The sequence below is a fragment of the Musa acuminata genome, chromosome BXJ1-1, assembly GCF_036884655.1.
Source record: "Musa acuminata AAA Group cultivar baxijiao chromosome BXJ1-1, Cavendish_Baxijiao_AAA, whole genome shotgun sequence".
NCBI lineage: Eukaryota > Viridiplantae > Streptophyta > Magnoliopsida > Zingiberales > Musaceae > Musa > Musa acuminata.
Window position 1 is genome coordinate 1206140 of NC_088327.1, and position 22550 is coordinate 1228689.

The 22550-nt window shown below is 43.6% G+C and overlaps 7 protein-coding genes and 4 long non-coding RNA genes across 17 annotated transcripts; 4 read left to right on the forward strand and 7 right to left on the reverse strand.

The window, feature by feature from the left end:
* The first annotated feature begins 35 nt into the window (after nt 1-35).
* LOC135587758 (protein CUP-SHAPED COTYLEDON 2-like) lies at nt 36-1445 on the forward strand. The gene has a single exon (XM_065079507.1). It carries the CDS (start codon nt 36-38, stop codon nt 1443-1445), a length of 1410 nt encoding a protein of 469 aa, XP_064935579.1.
* A 637-nt stretch (nt 1446-2082) lies between these two features.
* Nucleotides 2083-3819, reverse strand: LOC135680702 (uncharacterized). The gene is made up of 2 exons (XR_010515512.1): nt 3461-3819; nt 2083-2594 (listed from the first exon to the last, which is right to left on the reverse strand). It is a non-coding gene; the product is annotated as an uncharacterized LOC135680702 (long non-coding RNA).
* Nucleotides 3820-4041: 222 nt separating this feature from the next.
* Nucleotides 4042-6098, reverse strand: LOC135680596 (transmembrane 9 superfamily member 2-like). Of its 3 annotated transcripts, none has more exons than XR_010515505.1 (5): nt 5871-6081; nt 5640-5793; nt 4754-4817; nt 4495-4639; nt 4042-4403 (listed from the first exon to the last, which is right to left on the reverse strand). XR_010515505.1 is itself a non-coding variant. In XM_065194730.1 (5 exons), exons 1-4 carry the CDS (start codon nt 5941-5943, stop codon nt 4503-4505), a joined length of 405 nt encoding a protein of 134 aa, XP_065050802.1. In that variant the 5' UTR covers nt 5944-6098; the 3' UTR covers nt 4042-4416; nt 4495-4502. The 3 variants fall into 3 exon arrangements, 2 of the variants coding, with proteins under 2 accessions (XP_065050802.1, XP_065050733.1); XM_065194730.1 differs by having other exon boundaries at nt 4042-4416; nt 4754-4794; nt 5871-6098; XM_065194661.1 differs by having other exon boundaries at nt 4754-4794; nt 5871-5958.
* A 123-nt stretch (nt 6099-6221) lies between these two features.
* Nucleotides 6222-7631, forward strand: LOC135587765 (protein CUP-SHAPED COTYLEDON 2-like). The gene has a single exon (XM_065079516.1). The coding sequence runs from the start codon at nt 6222-6224 to the stop codon at nt 7629-7631; it is 1410 nt and encodes a 469-aa protein (XP_064935588.1).
* Nucleotides 7632-8323: 692 nt separating this feature from the next.
* Nucleotides 8324-10144, reverse strand: LOC135587173 (uncharacterized). Its single transcript, XR_010475791.1, has 2 exons — nt 9786-10144; nt 8324-8919 (listed from the first exon to the last, which is right to left on the reverse strand). It is a non-coding gene; the product is annotated as an uncharacterized LOC135587173 (long non-coding RNA).
* A 222-nt stretch (nt 10145-10366) lies between these two features.
* Nucleotides 10367-12422, reverse strand: LOC135587086 (transmembrane 9 superfamily member 2-like). 3 transcript variants are annotated; one of them, XR_010475782.1, is made up of 5 exons: nt 12196-12404; nt 11965-12118; nt 11079-11142; nt 10820-10964; nt 10367-10728 (listed from the first exon to the last, which is right to left on the reverse strand). XR_010475782.1 is itself a non-coding variant. In XM_065078173.1 (5 exons), exons 1-4 carry the CDS (start codon nt 12266-12268, stop codon nt 10828-10830), a joined length of 405 nt encoding a protein of 134 aa, XP_064934245.1. In that variant the 5' UTR covers nt 12269-12422; the 3' UTR covers nt 10367-10741; nt 10820-10827. The 3 variants fall into 3 exon arrangements, 2 of the variants coding, with proteins under 2 accessions (XP_064934245.1, XP_064934171.1); XM_065078173.1 differs by having other exon boundaries at nt 10367-10741; nt 11079-11119; nt 12196-12422; XM_065078099.1 differs by having other exon boundaries at nt 11079-11119; nt 12196-12283.
* A 124-nt stretch (nt 12423-12546) lies between these two features.
* Nucleotides 12547-13956, forward strand: LOC135587768 (protein CUP-SHAPED COTYLEDON 2-like). Its single transcript, XM_065079523.1, has one exon. It carries the CDS (start codon nt 12547-12549, stop codon nt 13954-13956), a length of 1410 nt encoding a protein of 469 aa, XP_064935595.1.
* A 637-nt stretch (nt 13957-14593) lies between these two features.
* On the reverse strand, nt 14594-16330 carry LOC135587277 (uncharacterized). Its single transcript, XR_010475830.1, has 2 exons — nt 15972-16330; nt 14594-15105 (listed from the first exon to the last, which is right to left on the reverse strand). It is a non-coding gene; the product is annotated as an uncharacterized LOC135587277 (long non-coding RNA).
* A 222-nt stretch (nt 16331-16552) lies between these two features.
* Nucleotides 16553-18608, reverse strand: LOC135587196 (transmembrane 9 superfamily member 2-like). Of its 3 annotated transcripts, none has more exons than XR_010475818.1 (5): nt 18382-18590; nt 18151-18304; nt 17265-17328; nt 17006-17150; nt 16553-16914 (listed from the first exon to the last, which is right to left on the reverse strand). XR_010475818.1 is itself a non-coding variant. In XM_065078403.1 (5 exons), exons 1-4 carry the CDS (start codon nt 18452-18454, stop codon nt 17014-17016), a joined length of 405 nt encoding a protein of 134 aa, XP_064934475.1. In that variant the 5' UTR covers nt 18455-18608; the 3' UTR covers nt 16553-16927; nt 17006-17013. The 3 variants fall into 3 exon arrangements, 2 of the variants coding, with proteins under 2 accessions (XP_064934475.1, XP_064934416.1); XM_065078403.1 differs by having other exon boundaries at nt 16553-16927; nt 17265-17305; nt 18382-18608; XM_065078344.1 differs by having other exon boundaries at nt 17265-17305; nt 18382-18469.
* A 124-nt stretch (nt 18609-18732) lies between these two features.
* Nucleotides 18733-20142, forward strand: LOC135587775 (protein CUP-SHAPED COTYLEDON 2-like). The gene has a single exon (XM_065079532.1). The coding sequence runs from the start codon at nt 18733-18735 to the stop codon at nt 20140-20142; it is 1410 nt and encodes a 469-aa protein (XP_064935604.1).
* A 637-nt stretch (nt 20143-20779) lies between these two features.
* LOC135587394 (uncharacterized) lies at nt 20780-22516 on the reverse strand. Its single transcript, XR_010475869.1, has 2 exons — nt 22158-22516; nt 20780-21291 (listed from the first exon to the last, which is right to left on the reverse strand). It is a non-coding gene; the product is annotated as an uncharacterized LOC135587394 (long non-coding RNA).
* Nucleotides 22517-22550: the final 34 nt, after the last annotated feature.

Sequence of the window (22550 nt, forward strand, 5' to 3'; positions counted from 1 at the left end):
ACCTCTCTTCATCAAGAAACCGTTTTTAGTCGTCCATGGATCCCGTCGACGTCGTTCCGAGTGGTTACAGGTTCCTTCCCACGGCGGAGGAACTCGTGGTCGACTACCTCGCCAACTGCGTTGCCGGCACACGGCTCCCTAGCCGCGCTGTCGCCTTCGCCGATGTCTACGGCACCGAGCCGTGGAATCTTCTCTGCAACGGTCGACAGGAGGGCTATTTCTTTGCGGAGCGCAAGCCCAAGAACAGCGGCGGCCCGCGCGTCGATCGAAGGGCCGGCACCGGTTCTTGGACTCTGAACAAAAAGCAAGAACCCGTCAAGTCCATCGTCGACGGGCGCGAGATGGTGGTGGGACGAAAGAGCTTCCTCTCCTTCAACGATGGCCGGCGGAAAAACTCCGGGTGGGTAATGTATGAGTATGAGATGTGTTCCCCGGGCTTCGAGAGACGAGTTCTCTGTCACGTTAAGAAGAGTTCGCATCATGCCATCTCCGGCGGCAATTTCATCAAAAAGGTTGAGTCGACGTTCACGGAGGCCGCGACAGAGACGATCTCCGGCGGCAGCCTCGTTGGGCAGAAGAGAAATAGAGAGGAATCTTCTACTCTCTCAGCAAAAGCATTGACTCCCTCAAAGAAGCCAGCACATTCATTGCAGTCCGACGTCTCACCACCTCCAACCGCGGTGGTGCAACATCCCATATCGGCTCGTCCTGTGACACCCCCGGAGAGTCGTCTTTCCTCGGTCGACTCAGTTGCACCGAACGAAGCCGGAGTCCCATCCGCCGCTCTATCGTCAACGGATGTCGGCGGAGGTGAGCCCTTGATAACTGTGGAAGAACTCGAAGCATTCTTGGCTTCGCCTTCGCCGTCGGTCGATCTTGGCGATGAACAGAACTGCATCGACGATGCTTTCTTCACCCGAGAGGTTGAAGCCTCCTTGATGTCGGATGACACCGACACAGCCTCGAATACCATCCCGAAGGCCTCGCCGTCAGGCCTTGTCGATCCTCGCTTGATGCCCGATGACACTCGAATTGATTCGACCACGGTCGTAGAGGTTTCCACGTCATCGTCGTCGATCGACTTGGTCGCGTGTGAGAAGATGTACTTCACCGACGATCCCTTCTTTTGGAGCCTGGAAGAGGTCCATGCCTTCCTGATGTCCGATGACACCTTCGCTGCATCGACTACGGAACAAATGGCGTGCGTGGACGATGCTCGCTCGACAACCCCGAAAGCGTTGCAAGCCTCGTTGATTTCTGATGGCACCGGCACTGATTCGACCACGGCCGAAGTGGTTTCGTCGTCATCGTCGTACGACTTTGTTGGGTATGAGCAGACGGAGAACGTAGTTGATGTCGACGACTTCATGCAAGAGATCGATGCCCTCATGAAGTCCGATGACACACCTGTGGATTCGGCAATGATCTCGTGGCTGGAGCAGTAGCTTGGAAAGCTTGTATGGAAAATGTTGTTTGTTCATGTATATCATAATACTGGAAGGAAAAGAAAATTCATGTTCATGCAAATATTGGCGACAATAAAGTTCAATTTTCATCCCATGTATTGTTGTTTCCTTCATACGTTGGTATTTATATGATATTGTGTAGCTAATGAACTCATAATTTGAGATATCACTGTCTCGTCCTCATGCATCAACATATCATAGTTGGTCACCATCCTCAGGGAGAAACAGTCATGGGTGGGTTGACCATATATCAAAGTCAGACATTTGGATGATTGCTGTCACCAAATATTGACTTCTTCTAACCATCATCCAGTAAATCATTTTTATGTGATTCATGATGTTATTGTGGAGATTTAAAGGATACTGATGAAGCCCTCCCGTAGCTGAACAGTATATTTGATTGTTCATTGACATCGCTTTAAAACCATGAATGATCAAGAAAAAGAGAACAATAGAGCTGCCGCAACTGTATTAAATAGATTTTGTGCACACCATTTCCTCTCATAATCTTGCATATATTTAACAACATAAGCACACCAACGCCAAATTGGCAATGACTACATAATACCAACAAATTGATATTTCAACAGCATAGAGATCATCAGTGACGATTCAGTTCAAAAAAACCGGTATCTATTCTCTTAATTCGCACACAAACGATAGCCCGATTGCCTTCGTTAATGTTTCGATACAATAGATAGGTTTAGAAGTTTGAGCAAATCTGTACAACGGATGCCACCATCAATGCCAATCTCCACAACACCAGTTGCACAGGTATGCAGATCCCTTGGAGCATCGCACCATCAGACATCCTCTCCGTGGGCAGCTCCAGCAATCGGGTTTCCTGCATCTAATTTGGCAGCAACAGTTGGTCGTGAAGGTGGTGGTGCTGGTGGTTGCAGCAGCTTTGGCAGGGAGTTTGAGAGTTTGCCGGATCTTCTTGAGCCGGGTTGCAGTCGTGAGGTTCTCCATTTCCCGAATAAACTTGCATAGGTGACGGATGTAGTCTGGATATAACTCTAGGTTGCAATGACCTCCTCCTTTGATCCATAAGGGATCGTATGGTTCTTCCGCTAGTTTCCATAAACCATGTCCATGAAGCCAATTCACTACATCATCTTCGGTACCCTACAAGAAGACATCCAACTGTTAAAACAAAACAGAATCTACTGGGAATATTTATAATGATCATTCTGACACACATTTTAACTTGTAAATAAGAGGTATCGGTTCACACTAAATACAAGGAATTATTGACAATCTACAACACAAATTGTCAACTGGTACATATTAGAACATAAAACAAAATCACTACTAATAACAGGCTTAAATAGAATCAATGGAGAAGACACAGTTACAAGCTCGATGATTACTAACTAACATTGATCGAGAGATGTATCATGATATCTTAATGTGTCACTGCAGTTATCTTTGAAAATATCGACCTTGGTTCCAAAATGAATGTCTTAATTACCGCCATTGAATGGCTACTCTAGTCTATGTAAATCAATAATAATAAGAGGGGTCGTTGTTCCACACAAAGGAATCTCCATGTGGTTGCAATATTGAAAAGTTAGTTCTTCACCAGAGACACTTCTGTTAGGTTGACTCGATTAAATTCTTATGGAATATGAATTAAAGATGAACACACAATGTATGGAGGAAACAAAGAAAAGGAATAAGGTATATCTAGTTATCTACCACCCACATGATAGACGAAAACTTGAAGCCCATGGAAACTCTTGTAAACTGTGTCAATTAAAATGAATGAAATAGCACTAGAAGTTCTTGAAAGACGAACTGAAATAAAACCTTAATGTATGCCATGATTCAAAGAATTCTCGACTCAAGACAACTAAATGACAAAGAGGTACCGCATTTACAAATATGTTCAAGCACAACAGTATCAAGATGCAAAAACAGACTGCAGTGTCTATGCTAGACCAACTGAATGGTAGAATTATCTAGTACAAAAGAGAAGGCCAGATACTTACCTCCACCACCACCCATGATCCTCTGCTGCAAGTTGGAAATATGTCAATGCAACAGTGATGAACGCTGTGCCAATTATAAGAATGATGAAAACAATAAAAAGCATACTATATATTGTATATATGTTGTGACCCCACACTCTAGCAAATATATAGTACAGTTCTACTTGTACATAGATGGCACTAAAAGGAAGGAATCCTGCCATTGCCATCTGAGGTTGGTTCCTCGACACCATGCCAAATCAGGAATTTCTCTTGGGTGCTTGTTGGTATGGCATGGAGCTTGGAATTCAGTTATGCTGCTTTTACCGGCAACCCTACCCAATATGAGCAAAGGGGAAGTAACCAATGCCCATATAAGTAGAATCACAAGGATGGTTCCAAATGGCAGAGCTGCAGTTGCGCTATATGTAATAGAAACAGTGTTCCGGAAGAAGAAAGTCAAGAACAAGGGACCACAAAATAAGCAGCCAGTCAACAACAAATTCCTCACCTGCAGTCAAATAGAGGCAAAGATAATTAACCCATGCAGACTACCAGTGGTATGACTAGAAAATAATGCTGAAGCAACTTCTTACCCAATTAGTCCCTTCGAGCTGCATATAGAAGGAGCTCGCTGTGTAACCAGCGATACCAGAAGTCAGAGCATAGATGACAACAAGAGCTGTGTAAAGGGCTCCCCGATTGTATGGGTAGAACACAACAACAAGTGCAAGAAGGAAGATGAACATTGTACTAGTCATGAGACAAAAGTAGCAGATGATATTAACAGAAATCAGCATTAGAAGAGTTTAGTGAGAGCTCTTACAGCACAAGGAGCTGAGTTCCAGAACCAATAATAGCTGAAAACAATGACTTGTTCTTTGGAAATCGGAAGACGTCACCAAGGATATGTTTCCATCCAGAATCCTCTTGATCTTCAAGAGACTCCTCAATGAGAGAATATCTTCATGATGATACTATTTTAGTGAAAGATGAAAAAATAAACATCAGGAAATATGTTTCAAAAGGAAAACCGTGGAGTTTATATATCTTACTTAAAATATCATTTTTGAGCACACGCATGAGAATCGTAGAGGTTTGACTGCTGCTCCTCCAGAAAATTTAATAAGTACGGTGCATCGACCATACGATCACCACTTAGAACTTCCCCAAGGGCTTCCGTCTTTTCGGTAACATGCTCTAAATCAACAAAGTTTCGTAAAGAGTTGTACACACTAACAAACGTATAAATAGTGTTGCTAACAGATTCAAGCAGCTCAGAAGTCGATGGAACAGTAAGGATAAGTGAATAACCTGGTGAGCAGAATGGCAAGTCATAGTAACGATATGTCTCGCTGCAGATGCAAAAGGGAAATGACTGTCACATTCAAGAAACACTGAAATGTTAGAAGTAAAAGATAAATATCCTAAAACAAGAGCATCATTAAAAAATGCCAAAGACAGGGTCAAAGGCAGCAGAATTAACAGGGCCTGGTAATCTATAAGGCTATTAACAAGCGACAGAACGAAACAGATCCTCACAATCCAACAAGCAGAACTGACACCACTACAATATGAAGCACACCAAAGTATAAAATCCCTGAGATTTAATTGAGTTTGGTTTTTCATAAAAGAAACTATTGAGAAACCAAAATAACAAGATGGTAAAGGATTGGAAACACTGCTAAAACATGAAGCACTCAAAAATTAGCTTTGCTTGATCGGTCTCAGAAATCAAGAAGCATGCCAAAGCGGGAAATCTTTTAAGCTTTGACATGATCCAAGATCACAAATCCCTAATCTTGAATGCGGAATTTGACTTATTTAATGAAAAAGCAACTATCCACGCGAATCAAAATAAGCTTACAAAACAGTAAACGATCGGATCGACGAAAACACGAAGCATGCGAAATCAAAGACGATTTTTATCTTTGACGCTTAATGGAGACTTGGGTATTTCTATCGATAAAACAAAAACCACCGACTAAGAGAAATAAAATGAAACTACAAAAGCGAATCATGATCCTGCGTTCATTCTAAATCACAAAACAAGCAAACGGATGATCGCATTCTTGAAGAAAAGCAAGGGACGCAGACAAAGATCTATTCGCTTCAAATGATGCGCAAAATAAAAAAGCAAATTCAGCGACGAAGGAGGAATTCGAAACCGATAATGACGCAAGAATCGAAAGGAAATCACCTGGGGTTGTGGAAAGGTCCGGCCTTATTGGCAAATAGGGGGACATGATCACCCTCTTTGTACCTATGATTGGTTCCATCAGCTCCCACCCTCAAACCACAAGCCATTACGAGAAGAACCAACGTAGATAACTCCATCTTCAAGATCCTCGAACCTGAAATCGATCAAATAAAACTCCAAATCAGCCCTCAAATCCATACATTTCGCTGAGGCTTTCTAACCGATGCTCACCTTCGTTCCCGAGCCGAGGAAGACCGAAGGGGGCGATCGGCTCGCTGGTGGATAGGCACGTGCGAGAGTCCATTTCTAATTATACATAAATATATAATGCAACGATAAATTCTAATTAGTCTAATTAATTTGGGGGCTTACAGAACAGGAAACACGCTTCTTGGATTCGATTCAAGAATCGAATCTGTCCAATCCCGCGCGGCCATTGCCTATATAGTCGTATCCCTCTCCTCTCCCACTCTCGCTCTGTCTTCTCGCCTGCCTCTCGCCTCTCCTCTGTTCCATTCTCCTTCTCCTCCTCCTAGTTGATTTCCTCACCTCTCTTCATCAAGAAACCGTTTTTAGTCGTCCATGGATCCCGTCGACGTCGTTCCGAGTGGTTACAGGTTCCTTCCCACGGCGGAGGAACTCGTGGTCGACTACCTCGCCAACTGCGTTGCCGGCACACGGCTCCCTAGCCGCGCTGTCGCCTTCGCCGATGTCTACGGCACCGAGCCGTGGAATCTTCTCTGCAACGGTCGACAGGAGGGCTATTTCTTTGCGGAGCGCAAGCCCAAGAACAGCGGCGGCCCGCGCGTCGATCGAAGGGCCGGCACCGGTTCTTGGACTCTGAACAAAAAGCAAGAACCCGTCAAGTCCATCGTCGACGGGCGCGAGATGGTGGTGGGACGAAAGAGCTTCCTCTCCTTCAACGATGGCCGGCGGAAAAACTCCGGGTGGGTAATGTATGAGTATGAGATGTGTTCCCCGGGCTTCGAGAGACGAGTTCTCTGTCACGTTAAGAAGAGTTCGCATCATGCCATCTCCGGCGGCAATTTCATCAAAAAGGTTGAGTCGACGTTCACGGAGGCCGCGACAGAGACGATCTCCGGCGGCAGCCTCGTTGGGCAGAAGAGAAATAGAGAGGAATCTTCTACTCTCTCAGCAAAAGCATTGACTCCCTCAAAGAAGCCAGCACATTCATTGCAGTCCGACGTCTCACCACCTCCAACCGCGGTGGTGCAACATCCCATATCGGCTCGTCCTGTGACACCCCCGGAGAGTCGTCTTTCCTCGGTCGACTCAGTTGCACCGAACGAAGCCGGAGTCCCATCCGCCGCTCTATCGTCAACGGATGTCGGCGGAGGTGAGCCCTTGATAACTGTGGAAGAACTCGAAGCATTCTTGGCTTCGCCTTCGCCGTCGGTCGATCTTGGCGATGAACAGAACTGCATCGACGATGCTTTCTTCACCCGAGAGGTTGAAGCCTCCTTGATGTCGGATGACACCGACACAGCCTCGAATACCATCCCGAAGGCCTCGCCGTCAGGCCTTGTCGATCCTCGCTTGATGCCCGATGACACTCGAATTGATTCGACCACGGTCGAAGAGGTTTCCACGTCATCGTCGTCGATCGACTTGGTCGCGTGTGAGAAGATGTACTTCACCGACGATCCCTTCTTTTGGAGCCTGGAAGAGGTCCATGCCTTCCTGATGTCCGATGACACCTTCGCTGCATCGACTACGGAACAAATGGCGTGCGTGGACGATGCTCGCTCGACAACCCCGAAAGCGTTGCAAGCCTCGTTGATTTCTGATGGCACCGGCACTGATTCGACCACGGCCGAAGTGGTTTCGTCGTCATCGTCGTACGACTTTGTTGGGTATGAGCAGACGGAGAACGTAGTTGATGTCGACGACTTCATGCAAGAGATCGATGCCCTCATGAAGTCCGATGACACACCTGTGGATTCGGCAATGATCTCGTGGCTGGAGCAGTAGCTTGGAAAGCTTGTATGGAAAATGTTGTTTGTTCATGTATATCATAATACTGGAAGGAAAAGAAAATTCATGTTCATGCAAATATTGGCGACAATAAAGTTCAATTTTCATCCCATGTATTGTTGTTTCCTTCGTACGTTGGTATTTATATGATATTGTGTAGCTAATGAACTCATAATTTGAGATATCACTGTCTCGTCCTCATGCATCAACATATCATAGTTGGTCACCATCCTCAGGGAGAAACAGTCATGGGTGGGTTGACCATATATCAAAGTCAGACATTTGGATGATTGCTGTCACCAAATATTGACTTCTTCTAACCATCATCCAGTAAATCATTTTTATGTGATTCATGATGTTATTGTGGAGATTTAAAGGAAAACAGTCATGGGTGGGTTGACCATATATCAAAGTCAGACATTTGGATGATTGCTGTCACCAAATATTGACTTCTTCTAACCATCATCCAGTAAATCATTTTTATGTGATTCATGATGTTATTGTGGAGATTTAAAGGATACTGATGAAGCCCTCCCGTAGCTGAACAGTATATTTGATTGTTCATTGACATCGCTTTAAAACCATGAATGATCAAGAAAAAGAGAACAATAGAGCTGCCGCAACTGTATTAAATAGATTTTGTGCACACCATTTCCTCTCATAATCTTGCATATATTTAACAACATAAGCACACCAACGCCAAATTGGCAATGACTACATAATACCAACAAATTGATATTTCAACAGCATAGAGATCATCAGTGAAGATTCAGTTCAAAAAAACCGGTATCTATTCTCTTAATTCGTACACAAACGATAGCCCGATTGCCTTCATTAATGTTTCGATACAATAGATAGGTTTAGAAGTTTGAGTAAATCTGTACAACGGATGCCACCATCAATGCCAATCTCCACAACACCAGTTGCACAGGTATGCAGATCCCTTGGAGCATCGCACCATCAGACATCCTCTCCGTGGGCAGCTCCAGCAATCGGGTTTCCTGCATCTAATTTGGCAGCAACAGTTGGTCGTGAAGATGGTGGTGCTGGTGGTTGCAGCAGCTTTGGCAGGGAGTTTGAGAGTTTGCCGAATCTTCTTGAGCTGGGTTGCAGTCGTGAGGTTCTCCATTTCCCGAATAAACTTGCATAGGTGACGGATGTAGTCTGGATATAACTCTAGGTTGCAATGACCTCCTCCTTTGATCCATAAGGGATCGTATGGTTCTTCCGCTAGTTTCCATAAACCATGTCCATGAAGCCAATTCACTACATCATCTTCGGTACCCTACAAGAAGACATCCAACTGTTAAAACAAAACAGAATCTACTGGGAATATTTATAATGATCATTCTGACACACATTTTAACTTGTAAATAAGAGGTATCGGTTCACACTAAATACAAGGAATTATTGACAATCTACAACACAAATTGTCAACTGGTACATATTAGAACATAAAACAAAATCACTACTAATAACAGGCTTAAATAGAATCAATGGAGAAGACACAGTTACAAGCTCGATGATTACTAACTAACATTGATCGAGAGATGTATCATGATATCTTAATGTGTCACTGCAGTTATCTTTGAAAATATCGACCTTGGTTCCAAAATGAATGTCTTAATTACCGCCATTGAATGGCTACTCTAGTCTATGTAAATCAATAATAATAAGAGGGGTCGTTGTTCCACACAAAGGAATCTCCATGTGGTTGCAATATTGAAAAGTTAGTTCTTCACCAGAGACACTTCTGTTAGGTTGACTCGATTAAATTCTTATGGAATATGAATTAAAGATGAACACACAATGTATGGAGGAAACAAAGAAAAGGAATAAGGTATATCTAGTTATCTACCACCCACATGATAGACGAAAACTTGAAGCCCATGGAAACTCTTGTAAACTGTGTCAATTAAAATGAATGAAATAGCACTAGAAGTTCTTGAAAGACGAACTGAAATAAAACCTTAATGTATGCCATGATTCAAAGAATTCTCGACTCAAGACAACTAAATGACAAAGAGGTACCGCATTTACAAATATGTTCAAGCACAACAGTATCAAGATGCAAAAACAGACTGCAGTGTCTATGCTAGACCAACTGAATGGTAGAATTATCTAGTACAAAAGAGAAGGCCAGATACTTACCTCCACCACCACCCATGATCCTCTGCTGCAAGTTGGAAATATGTCAATGCAACAGTGATGAACGCTGTGCCAATTATAAGAATGATGAAAACAATAAAAAGCATACTATATATTGTATATATGTTGTGACCCCACACTCTAGCAAATATATAGTACAGTTCTACTTGTACATAGATGGCACTAAAAGGAAGGAATCCTGCCATTGCCATCTGAGGTTGGTTCCTCGACACCATGCCAAATCAGGAATTTCTCTTGGGTGCTTGTTGGTATGGCATGGAGCTTGGAATTCAGTTATGCTGCTTTTACCGGCAACCCTACCCAATATGAGCAAAGGGGAAGTAACCAATGCCCATATAAGTAGAATCACAAGGATGGTTCCAAATGGCAGAGCTGCAGTTGCGCTATATGTAATAGAAACAGTGTTCCGGAAGAAGAAAGTCAAGAACAAGGGACCACAAAATAAGCAGCCAGTCAACAACAAATTCCTCACCTGCAGTCAAATAGAGGCAAAGATAATTAACCCATGCAGACTACCAGTGGTATGACTAGAAAATAATGCTGAAGCAACTTCTTACCCAATTAGTCCCTTCGAGCTGCATATAGAAGGAGCTCGCTGTGTAACCAGCGATACCAGAAGTCAGAGCATAGATGACAACAAGAGCTGTGTAAAGGGCTCCCCGATTGTATGGGTAGAACACAACAACAAGTGCAAGAAGGAAGATGAACATTGTACTAGTCATGAGACAAAAGTAGCAGATGATATTAACAGAAATCAGCATTAGAAGAGTTTAGTGAGAGCTCTTACAGCACAAGGAGCTGAGTTCCAGAACCAATAATAGCTGAAAACAATGACTTGTTCTTTGGAAATCGGAAGACGTCACCAAGGATATGTTTCCATCCAGAATCCTCTTGATCTTCAAGAGACTCCTCAATGAGAGAATATCTTCATGATGATACTATTTTAGTGAAAGATGAAAAAATAAACATCAGGAAATATGTTTCAAAAGGAAAACCGTGGAGTTTATATATCTTACTTAAAATATCATTTTTGAGCACACGCATGAGAATCGTAGAGGTTTGACTGCTGCTCCTCCAGAAAATTTAATAAGTACGGTGCATCGACCATACGATCACCACTTAGAACTTCCCCAAGGGCTTCCGTCTTTTCGGTAACATGCTCTAAATCAACAAAGTTTCGTAAAGAGTTGTACACACTAACAAACGTATAAATAGTGTTGCTAACAGATTCAAGCAGCTCAGAAGTCGATGGAACAGTAAGGATAAGTGAATAACCTGGTGAGCAGAATGGCAAGTCATAGTAACGATATGTCTCGCTGCAGATGCAAAAGGGAAATGACTGTCACATTCAAGAAACACTGAAATGTTAGAAGTAAAAGATAAATATCCTAAAACAAGAGCATCATTAAAAAATGCCAAAGACAGGGTCAAAGGCAGCAGAATTAACAGGGCCTGGTAATCTATAAGGCTATTAACAAGCGACAGAACGAAACAGATCCTCACAATCCAACAAGCAGAACTGACACCACTACAATATGAAGCACACCAAAGTATAAAATCCCTGAGATTTAATTGAGTTTGGTTTTTCATAAAAGAAACTATTGAGAAACCAAAATAACAAGATGGTAAAGGATTGGAAACACTGCTAAAACATGAAGCACTCAAAAATTAGCTTTGCTTGATCGGTCTCAGAAATCAAGAAGCATGCCAAAGCGGGAAATCTTTTAAGCTTTGACATGATCCAAGATCACAAATCCCTAATCTTGAATGCGGAATTTGACTTATTTAATGAAAAAGCAACTATCCACGCGAATCAAAATAAGCTTACAAAACAGTAAACGATCGGATCGACGAAAACACGAAGCATGCGAAATCAAAGACGATTTTTATCTTTGACGCTTAATGGAGACTTGGGTATTTCTATCGATAAAACAAAAACCACCGACTAAGAGAAATAAAATGAAACTACAAAAGCGAATCATGATCCTGCGTTCATTCTAAATCACAAAACAAGCAAACGGATGATCGCATTCTTGAAGAAAAGCAAGGGACGCAGACAAAGATCTATTCGCTTCAAATGATGCGCAAAATAAAAAAGCAAATTCAGCGACGAAGGAGGAATTCGAAACCGATAATGACGCAAGAATCGAAAGGAAATCACCTGGGGTTGTGGAAAGGTCCGGCCTTATTGGCAAATAGGGGGACATGATCACCCTCTTTGTACCTATGATTGGTTCCATCAGCTCCCACCCTCAAACCACAAGCCATTACGAGAAGAACCAACGTAGATAACTCCATCTTCAAGATCCTCGAACCTGAAATCGATCAAATAAAACTCCAAATCAGCCCTCAAATCCATACATTTCGCTGAGGCTTTCTAACCGATGCTCACCTTCGTTCCCGAGCCGAGGAAGACCGAAGGGGGCGATCGGCTCGCTGGTGGATAGGCACGTGCGAGAGTCCATTTCTAATTATACATAAATATATAATGCAACGATAAATTCTAATTAGTCTAATTAATTTGGGGGCTTACAGAACAGGAAACACGCTTCTTGGATTCGATTCAAGAATCGAATCTGTCCAATCCCGCGCGGCCATTGCCTATATAGTCGTATCCCTCTCCTCTCCCACTCTCGCTCTGTCTTCTCGCCTGCCTCTCGCCTCTCCTCTGTTCCATTCTCCTTCTCCTCCTCCTAGTTGATTTCCTCACCTCTCTTCATCAAGAAACCGTTTTTAGTCGTCCATGGATCCCGTCGACGTCGTTCCGAGTGGTTACAGGTTCCTTCCCACGGCGGAGGAACTCGTGGTCGACTACCTCGCCAACTGCGTTGCCGGCACACGGCTCCCTAGCCGCGCTGTCGCCTTCGCCGATGTCTACGGCACCGAGCCGTGGAATCTTCTCTGCAACGGTCGACAGGAGGGCTATTTCTTTGCGGAGCGCAAGCCCAAGAACAGCGGCGGCCCGCGCGTCGATCGAAGGGCCGGCACCGGTTCTTGGACTCTGAACAAAAAGCAAGAACCCGTCAAGTCCATCGTCGACGGGCGCGAGATGGTGGTGGGACGAAAGAGCTTCCTCTCCTTCAACGATGGCCGGCGGAAAAACTCCGGGTGGGTAATGTATGAGTATGAGATGTGTTCCCCGGGCTTCGAGAGACGAGTTCTCTGTCACGTTAAGAAGAGTTCGCATCATGCCATCTCCGGCGGCAATTTCATCAAAAAGGTTGAGTCGACGTTCACGGAGGCCGCGACAGAGACGATCTCCGGCGGCAGCCTCGTTGGGCAGAAGAGAAATAGAGAGGAATCTTCTACTCTCTCAGCAAAAGCATTGACTCCCTCAAAGAAGCCAGCACATTCATTGCAGTCCGACGTCTCACCACCTCCAACCGCGGTGGTGCAACATCCCATATCGGCTCGTCCTGTGACACCCCCGGAGAGTCGTCTTTCCTCGGTCGACTCAGTTGCACCGAACGAAGCCGGAGTCCCATCCGCCGCTCTATCGTCAACGGATGTCGGCGGAGGTGAGCCCTTGATAACTGTGGAAGAACTCGAAGCATTCTTGGCTTCGCCTTCGCCGTCGGTCGATCTTGGCGATGAACAGAACTGCATCGACGATGCTTTCTTCACCCGAGAGGTTGAAGCCTCCTTGATGTCGGATGACACCGACACAGCCTCGAATACCATCCCGAAGGCCTCGCCGTCAGGCCTTGTCGATCCTCGCTTGATGCCCGATGACACTCGAATTGATTCGACCACGGTCGTAGAGGTTTCCACGTCATCGTCGTCGATCGACTTGGTCGCGTGTGAGAAGATGTACTTCACCGACGATCCCTTCTTTTGGAGCCTGGAAGAGGTCCATGCCTTCCTGATGTCCGATGACACCTTCGCTGCATCGACTACGGAACAAATGGCGTGCGTGGACGATGCTCGCTCGACAACCCCGAAAGCGTTGCAAGCCTCGTTGATTTCTGATGGCACCGGCACTGATTCGACCACGGCCGAAGTGGTTTCGTCGTCATCGTCGTACGACTTTGTTGGGTATGAGCAGACGGAGAACGTAGTTGATGTCGACGACTTCATGCAAGAGATCGATGCCCTCATGAAGTCCGATGACACACCTGTGGATTCGGCAATGATCTCGTGGCTGGAGCAGTAGCTTGGAAAGCTTGTATGGAAAATGTTGTTTGTTCATGTATATCATAATACTGGAAGGAAAAGAAAATTCATGTTCATGCAAATATTGGCGACAATAAAGTTCAATTTTCATCCCATGTATTGTTGTTTCCTTCATACGTTGGTATTTATATGATATTGTGTAGCTAATGAACTCATAATTTGAGATATCACTGTCTCGTCCTCATGCATCAACATATCATAGTTGGTCACCATCCTCAGGGAGAAACAGTCATGGGTGGGTTGACCATATATCAAAGTCAGACATTTGGATGATTGCTGTCACCAAATATTGACTTCTTCTAACCATCATCCAGTAAATCATTTTTATGTGATTCATGATGTTATTGTGGAGATTTAAAGGATACTGATGAAGCCCTCCCGTAGCTGAACAGTATATTTGATTGTTCATTGACATCGCTTTAAAACCATGAATGATCAAGAAAAAGAGAACAATAGAGCTGCCGCAACTGTATTAAATAGATTTTGTGCACACCATTTCCTCTCATAATCTTGCATATATTTAACAACATAAGCACACCAACGCCAAATTGGCAATGACTACATAATACCAACAAATTGATATTTCAACAGCATAGAGATCATCAGTGACGATTCAGTTCAAAAAAACCGGTATCTATTCTCTTAATTCGCACACAAACGATAGCCCGATTGCCTTCGTTAATGTTTCGATACAATAGATAGGTTTAGAAGTTTGAGCAAATCTGTACAACGGATGCCACCATCAATGCCAATCTCCACAACACCAGTTGCACAGGTATGCAGATCCCTTGGAGCATCGCACCATCAGACATCCTCTCCGTGGGCAGCTCCAGCAATCGGGTTTCCTGCATCTAATTTGGCAGCAACAGTTGGTCGTGAAGGTGGTGGTGCTGGTGGTTGCAGCAGCTTTGGCAGGGAGTTTGAGAGTTTGCCGGATCTTCTTGAGCCGGGTTGCAGTCGTGAGGTTCTCCATTTCCCGAATAAACTTGCATAGGTGACGGATGTAGTCTGGATATAACTCTAGGTTGCAATGACCTCCTCCTTTGATCCATAAGGGATCGTATGGTTCTTCCGCTAGTTTCCATAAACCATGTCCATGAAGCCAATTCACTACATCATCTTCGGTACCCTACAAGAAGACATCCAACTGTTAAAACAAAACAGAATCTACTGGGAATATTTATAATGATCATTCTGACACACATTTTAACTTGTAAATAAGAGGTATCGGTTCACACTAAATACAAGGAATTATTGACAATCTACAACACAAATTGTCAACTGGTACATATTAGAACATAAAACAAAATCACTACTAATAACAGGCTTAAATAGAATCAATGGAGAAGACACAGTTACAAGCTCGATGATTACTAACTAACATTGATCGAGAGATGTATCATGATATCTTAATGTGTCACTGCAGTTATCTTTGAAAATATCGACCTTGGTTCCAAAATGAATGTCTTAATTACCGCCATTGAATGGCTACTCTAGTCTATGTAAATCAATAATAATAAGAGGGGTCGTTGTTCCACACAAAGGAATCTCCATGTGGTTGCAATATTGAAAAGTTAGTTCTTCACCAGAGACACTTCTGTTAGGTTGACTCGATTAAATTCTTATGGAATATGAATTAAAGATGAACACACAATGTATGGAGGAAACAAAGAAAAGGAATAAGGTATATCTAGTTATCTACCACCCACATGATAGACGAAAACTTGAAGCCCATGGAAACTCTTGTAAACTGTGTCAATTAAAATGAATGAAATAGCACTAGAAGTTCTTGAAAGACGAACTGAAATAAAACCTTAATGTATGCCATGATTCAAAGAACTCTCGACTCAAGACAACTAAATGACAAAGAGGTACCGCATTTACAAATATGTTCAAGCACAACAGTATCAAGATGCAAAAACAGACTGCAGTGTCTATGCTAGACCAACTGAATGGTAGAATTATCTAGTACAAAAGAGAAGGCCAGATACTTACCTCCACCACCACCCATGATCCTCTGCTGCAAGTTGGAAATATGTCAATGCAACAGTGATGAACGCTGTGCCAATTATAAGAATGATGAAAACAATAAAAAGCATACTATATATTGTATATATGTTGTGACCCCACACTCTAGCAAATATATAGTACAGTTCTACTTGTACATAGATGGCACTAAAAGGAAGGAATCCTGCCATTGCCATCTGAGGTTGGTTCCTCGACACCATGCCAAATCAGGAATTTCTCTTGGGTGCTTGTTGGTATGGCATGGAGCTTGGAATTCAGTTATGCTGCTTTTACCGGCAACCCTACCCAATATGAGCAAAGGGGAAGTAACCAATGCCCATATAAGTAGAATCACAAGGATGGTTCCAAATGGCAGAGCTGCAGTTGCGCTATATGTAATAGAAACAGTGTTCCGGAAGAAGAAAGTCAAGAACAAGGGACCACAAAATAAGCAGCCAGTCAACAACAAATTCCTCACCTGCAGTCAAATAGAGGCAAAGATAATTAACCCATGCAGACTACCAGTGGTATGACTAGAAAATAATGCTGAAGCAACTTCTTACCCAATTAGTCCCTTCGAGCTGCATATAGAAGGAGCTCGCTGTGTAACCAGCGATACCAGAAGTCAGAGCATAGATGACAACAAGAGCTGTGTAAAGGGCTCCCCGATTGTATGGGTAGAACACAACAACAAGTGCAAGAAGGAAGATGAACATTGTACTAGTCATGAGACAAAAGTAGCAGATGATATTAACAGAAATCAGCATTAGAAGAGTTTAGTGAGAGCTCTTACAGCACAAGGAGCTGAGTTCCAGAACCAATAATAGCTGAAAACAATGACTTGTTCTTTGGAAATCGGAAGACGTCACCAAGGATATGTTTCCATCCAGAATCCTCTTGATCTTCAAGAGACTCCTCAATGAGAGAATATCTTCATGATGATACTATTTTAGTGAAAGATGAAAAAATAAACATCAGGAAATATGTTTCAAAAGGAAAACCGTGGAGTTTATATATCTTACTTAAAATATCATTTTTGAGCACACGCATGAGAATCGTAGAGGTTTGACTGCTGCTCCTCCAGAAAATTTAATAAGTACGGTGCATCGACCATACGATCACCACTTAGAACTTCCCCAAGGGCTTCCGTCTTTTCGGTAACATGCTCTAAATCAACAAAGTTTCGTAAAGAGTTGTACACACTAACAAACGTATAAATAGTGTTGCTAACAGATTCAAGCAGCTCAGAAGTCGATGGAACAGTAAGGATAAGTGAATAACCTGGTGAGCAGAATGGCAAGTCATAGTAACGATATGTCTCGCTGCAGATGCAAAAGGGAAATGACTGTCACATTCAAGAAACACTGAAATGTTAGAAGTAAAAGATAAATATCCTAAAACAAGAGCATCATTAAAAAATGCCAAAGACAGGGTCAAAGGCAGCAGAATTAACAGGGCCTGGTAATCTATAAGGCTATTAACAAGCGACAGAACGAAACAGATCCTCACAATCCAACAAGCAGAACTGACACCACTACAATATGAAGCACACCAAAGTATAAAATCCCTGAGATTTAATTGAGTTTGGTTTTTCATAAAAGAAACTATTGAGAAACCAAAATAACAAGATGGTAAAGGATTGGAAACACTGCTAAAACATGAAGCACTCAAAAATTAGCTTTGCTTGATCGGTCTCAGAAATCAAGAAGCATGCCAAAGCGGGAAATCTTTTAAGCTTTGACATGATCCAAGATCACAAATCCCTAATCTTGAATGCGGAATTTGACTTATTTAATGAAAAAGCAACTATCCACGCGAATCAAAATAAGCTTACAAAACAGTAAACGATCGGATCGACGAAAACACGAAGCATGCGAAATCAAAGACGATTTTTATCTTTGACGCTTAATGGAGACTTGGGTATTTCTATCGATAAAACAAAAACCACCGACTAAGAGAAATAAAATGAAACTACAAAAGCGAATCATGATCCTGCGTTCATTCTAAATCACAAAACAAGCAAACGGATGATCGCATTCTTGAAGAAAAGCAAGGGACGCAGACAAAGATCTATTCGCTTCAAATGATGCGCAAAATAAAAAAGCAAATTCAGCGACGAAGGAGGAATTCGAAACCGATAATGACGCAAGAATCGAAAGGAAATCACCTGGGGTTGTGGAAAGGTCCGGCCTTATTGGCAAATAGGGGGACATGATCACCCTCTTTGTACCTATGATTGGTTCCATCAGCTCCCACCCTCAAACCACAAGCCATTACGAGAAGAACCAACGTAGATAACTCCATCTTCAAGATCCTCGAACCTGAAATCGATCAAATAAAACTCCAAATCAGCCCTCAAATCCATACATTTCGCTGAGGCTTTCTAACCGATGCTCACCTTCGTTCCCGAGCCGAGGAAGACCGAAGGGGGCGATCGGCTCGCTGGTGGATAGGCACGTGCGAGAGTCCATTTCTAATTATACATAAATATATAATGCAACGATAAATTCTAATTAGTCTAATTAATTTGGGGGCTTACAGAACAGGAAACACGCTTCTTGGATTCGATTCAAGAATCGAATCTGTCCAATCCCGCGCGGCCATTGCCTATATAGTCGTATCCCTCTCCTCTCCCACTCTCGCTCTGTCTTCTCGCCTGCCTCTCGCCTCTCCTCTGTTCCATTCTCCTTCTCCTCCTCCTAGTTGATTTCCTCACCTCTCTTCATCAAGAAACCGTTTTTAGTCGTCCATGGATCCCGTCGACGTCGTTCCGAGTGGTTACAGGTTCCTTCCCACGGCGGAGGAACTCGTGGTCGACTACCTCGCCAACTGCGTTGCCGGCACACGGCTCCCTAGCCGCGCTGTCGCCTTCGCCGATGTCTACGGCACCGAGCCGTGGAATCTTCTCTGCAACGGTCGACAGGAGGGCTATTTCTTTGCGGAGCGCAAGCCCAAGAACAGCGGCGGCCCGCGCGTCGATCGAAGGGCCGGCACCGGTTCTTGGACTCTGAACAAAAAGCAAGAACCCGTCAAGTCCATCGTCGACGGGCGCGAGATGGTGGTGGGACGAAAGAGCTTCCTCTCCTTCAACGATGGCCGGCGGAAAAACTCCGGGTGGGTAATGTATGAGTATGAGATGTGTTCCCCGGGCTTCGAGAGACGAGTTCTCTGTCACGTTAAGAAGAGTTCGCATCATGCCATCTCCGGCGGCAATTTCATCAAAAAGGTTGAGTCGACGTTCACGGAGGCCGCGACAGAGACGATCTCCGGCGGCAGCCTCGTTGGGCAGAAGAGAAATAGAGAGGAATCTTCTACTCTCTCAGCAAAAGCATTGACTCCCTCAAAGAAGCCAGCACATTCATTGCAGTCCGACGTCTCACCACCTCCAACCGCGGTGGTGCAACATCCCATATCGGCTCGTCCTGTGACACCCCCGGAGAGTCGTCTTTCCTCGGTCGACTCAGTTGCACCGAACGAAGCCGGAGTCCCATCCGCCGCTCTATCGTCAACGGATGTCGGCGGAGGTGAGCCCTTGATAACTGTGGAAGAACTCGAAGCATTCTTGGCTTCGCCTTCGCCGTCGGTCGATCTTGGCGATGAACAGAACTGCATCGACGATGCTTTCTTCACCCGAGAGGTTGAAGCCTCCTTGATGTCGGATGACACCGACACAGCCTCGAATACCATCCCGAAGGCCTCGCCGTCAGGCCTTGTCGATCCTCGCTTGATGCCCGATGACACTCGAATTGATTCGACCACGGTCGTAGAGGTTTCCACGTCATCGTCGTCGATCGACTTGGTCGCGTGTGAGAAGATGTACTTCACCGACGATCCCTTCTTTTGGAGCCTGGAAGAGGTCCATGCCTTCCTGATGTCCGATGACACCTTCGCTGCATCGACTACGGAACAAATGGCGTGCGTGGACGATGCTCGCTCGACAACCCCGAAAGCGTTGCAAGCCTCGTTGATTTCTGATGGCACCGGCACTGATTCGACCACGGCCGAAGTGGTTTCGTCGTCATCGTCGTACGACTTTGTTGGGTATGAGCAGACGGAGAACGTAGTTGATGTCGACGACTTCATGCAAGAGATCGATGCCCTCATGAAGTCCGATGACACACCTGTGGATTCGGCAATGATCTCGTGGCTGGAGCAGTAGCTTGGAAAGCTTGTATGGAAAATGTTGTTTGTTCATGTATATCATAATACTGGAAGGAAAAGAAAATTCATGTTCATGCAAATATTGGCGACAATAAAGTTCAATTTTCATCCCATGTATTGTTGTTTCCTTCATACGTTGGTATTTATATGATATTGTGTAGCTAATGAACTCATAATTTGAGATATCACTGTCTCGTCCTCATGCATCAACATATCATAGTTGGTCACCATCCTCAGGGAGAAACAGTCATGGGTGGGTTGACCATATATCAAAGTCAGACATTTGGATGATTGCTGTCACCAAATATTGACTTCTTCTAACCATCATCCAGTAAATCATTTTTATGTGATTCATGATGTTATTGTGGAGATTTAAAGGATACTGATGAAGCCCTCCCGTAGCTGAACAGTATATTTGATTGTTCATTGACATCGCTTTAAAACCATGAATGATCAAGAAAAAGAGAACAATAGAGCTGCCGCAACTGTATTAAATAGATTTTGTGCACACCATTTCCTCTCATAATCTTGCATATATTTAACAACATAAGCACACCAACGCCAAATTGGCAATGACTACATAATACCAACAAATTGATATTTCAACAGCATAGAGATCATCAGTGACGATTCAGTTCAAAAAAACCGGTATCTATTCTCTTAATTCGCACACAAACGATAGCCCGATTGCCTTCGTTAATGTTTCGATACAATAGATAGGTTTAGAAGTTTGAGCAAATCTGTACAACGGATGCCACCATCAATGCCAATCTCCACAACACCAGTTGCACAGGTATGCAGATCCCTTGGAGCATCGCACCATCAGACATCCTCTCCGTGGGCAGCTCCAGCAATCGGGTTTCCTGCATCTAATTTGGCAGCAACAGTTGGTCGTGAAGGTGGTGGTGCTGGTGGTTGCAGCAGCTTTGGCAGGGAGTTTGAGAGTTTGCCGGATCTTCTTGAGCCGGGTTGCAGTCGTGAGGTTCTCCATTTCCCGAATAAACTTGCATAGGTGACGGATGTAGTCTGGATATAACTCTAGGTTGCAATGACCTCCTCCTTTGATCCATAAGGGATCGTATGGTTCTTCCGCTAGTTTCCATAAACCATGTCCATGAAGCCAATTCACTACATCATCTTCGGTACCCTACAAGAAGACATCCAACTGTTAAAACAAAACAGAATCTACTGGGAATATTTATAATGATCATTCTGACACACATTTTAACTTGTAAATAAGAGGTATCGGTTCACACTAAATACAAGGAATTATTGACAATCTACAACACAAATTGTCAACTGGTACATATTAGAACATAAAACAAAATCACTACTAATAACAGGCTTAAATAGAATCAATGGAGAAGACACAGTTACAAGCTCGATGATTACTAACTAACATTGATCGAGAGATGTATCATGATATCTTAATGTGTCACTGCAGTTATCTTTGAAAATATCGACCTTGGTTCCAAAATGAATGTCTTAATTACCGCCATTGAATGGCTACTCTAGTCTATGTAAATCAATAATAATAAGAGGGGTCGTTGTTCCACACAAAGGAATCTCCATGTGGTTGCAATATTGAAAAGTTAGTTCTTCACCAGAGACACTTCTGTTAGGTTGACTCGATTAAATTCTTATGGAATATGAATTAAAGATGAACACACAATGTATGGAGGAAACAAAGAAAAGGAATAAGGTATATCTAGTTATCTACCACCCACATGATAGACGAAAACTTGAAGCCCATGGAAACTCTTGTAAACTGTGTCAATTAAAATGAATGAAATAGCACTAGAAGTTCTTGAAAGACGAACTGAAATAAAACCTTAATGTATGCCATGATTCAAAGAACTCTCGACTCAAGACAACTAAATGACAAAGAGGTACCGCATTTACAAATATGTTCAAGCACAACAGTATCAAGATGCAAAAACAGACTGCAGTGTCTATGCTAGACCAACTGAATGGTAGAATTATCTAGTACAAAAGAGAAGGCCAGATACTTACCTCCACCACCACCCATGATCCTCTGCTGCAAGTTGGAAATATGTCAATGCAACAGTGATGAACGCTGTGCCAATTATAAGAATGATGAAAACAATAAAAAGCATACTATATATTGTATATATGTTGTGACCCCACACTCTAGCAAATATATAGTACAGTTCTACTTGTACATAGATGGCACTAAAAGGAAGGAATCCTGCCATTGCCATCTGAGGTTGGTTCCTCGACACCATGCCAAATCAGGAATTTCTCTTGGGTGCTTGTTGGTATGGCATGGAGCTTGGAATTCAGTTATGCTGCTTTTACCGGCAACCCTACCCAATATGAGCAAAGGGGAAGTAACCAATGCCCATATAAGTAGAATCACAAGGATGGTTCCAAATGGCAGAGCTG

Bases quoted from the DNA above. Each gene is read 5' to 3' on its own strand.
- LOC135587758 (XM_065079507.1), top strand. From the start codon at position 36: ATGGATCCCGTCGACGTCGTTCCGAGTGGTTACAGGTTCCTTCCCACG.
- LOC135680596 (XM_065194730.1), bottom strand. From the start codon at position 5,943: ATGGACTCTCGCACGTGCCTATCCACCAGCGAGCCGATCGCCCCCTTC. The intron at 5,794-5,870 runs GTGAGCATCGGT...GATCGATTTCAG, and splicing joins TCCTCGGCTCGGGAACGAAG to GTTCGAGGATCTTGAAGATG. The intron at 4,640-4,753 runs GTTATTCACTTA...TTGTTGATTTAG, and splicing joins CTTGCCATTCTGCTCACCAG to AGCATGTTACCGAAAAGACG.
- LOC135587765 (XM_065079516.1), top strand. From the start codon at position 6,222: ATGGATCCCGTCGACGTCGTTCCGAGTGGTTACAGGTTCCTTCCCACG.
- LOC135587086 (XM_065078173.1), bottom strand. From the start codon at position 12,268: ATGGACTCTCGCACGTGCCTATCCACCAGCGAGCCGATCGCCCCCTTC. The intron at 12,119-12,195 runs GTGAGCATCGGT...GATCGATTTCAG, and splicing joins TCCTCGGCTCGGGAACGAAG to GTTCGAGGATCTTGAAGATG. The intron at 10,965-11,078 runs GTTATTCACTTA...TTGTTGATTTAG, and splicing joins CTTGCCATTCTGCTCACCAG to AGCATGTTACCGAAAAGACG.
- LOC135587768 (XM_065079523.1), top strand. From the start codon at position 12,547: ATGGATCCCGTCGACGTCGTTCCGAGTGGTTACAGGTTCCTTCCCACG.
- LOC135587196 (XM_065078403.1), bottom strand. From the start codon at position 18,454: ATGGACTCTCGCACGTGCCTATCCACCAGCGAGCCGATCGCCCCCTTC. The intron at 18,305-18,381 runs GTGAGCATCGGT...GATCGATTTCAG, and splicing joins TCCTCGGCTCGGGAACGAAG to GTTCGAGGATCTTGAAGATG. The intron at 17,151-17,264 runs GTTATTCACTTA...TTGTTGATTTAG, and splicing joins CTTGCCATTCTGCTCACCAG to AGCATGTTACCGAAAAGACG.
- LOC135587775 (XM_065079532.1), top strand. From the start codon at position 18,733: ATGGATCCCGTCGACGTCGTTCCGAGTGGTTACAGGTTCCTTCCCACG.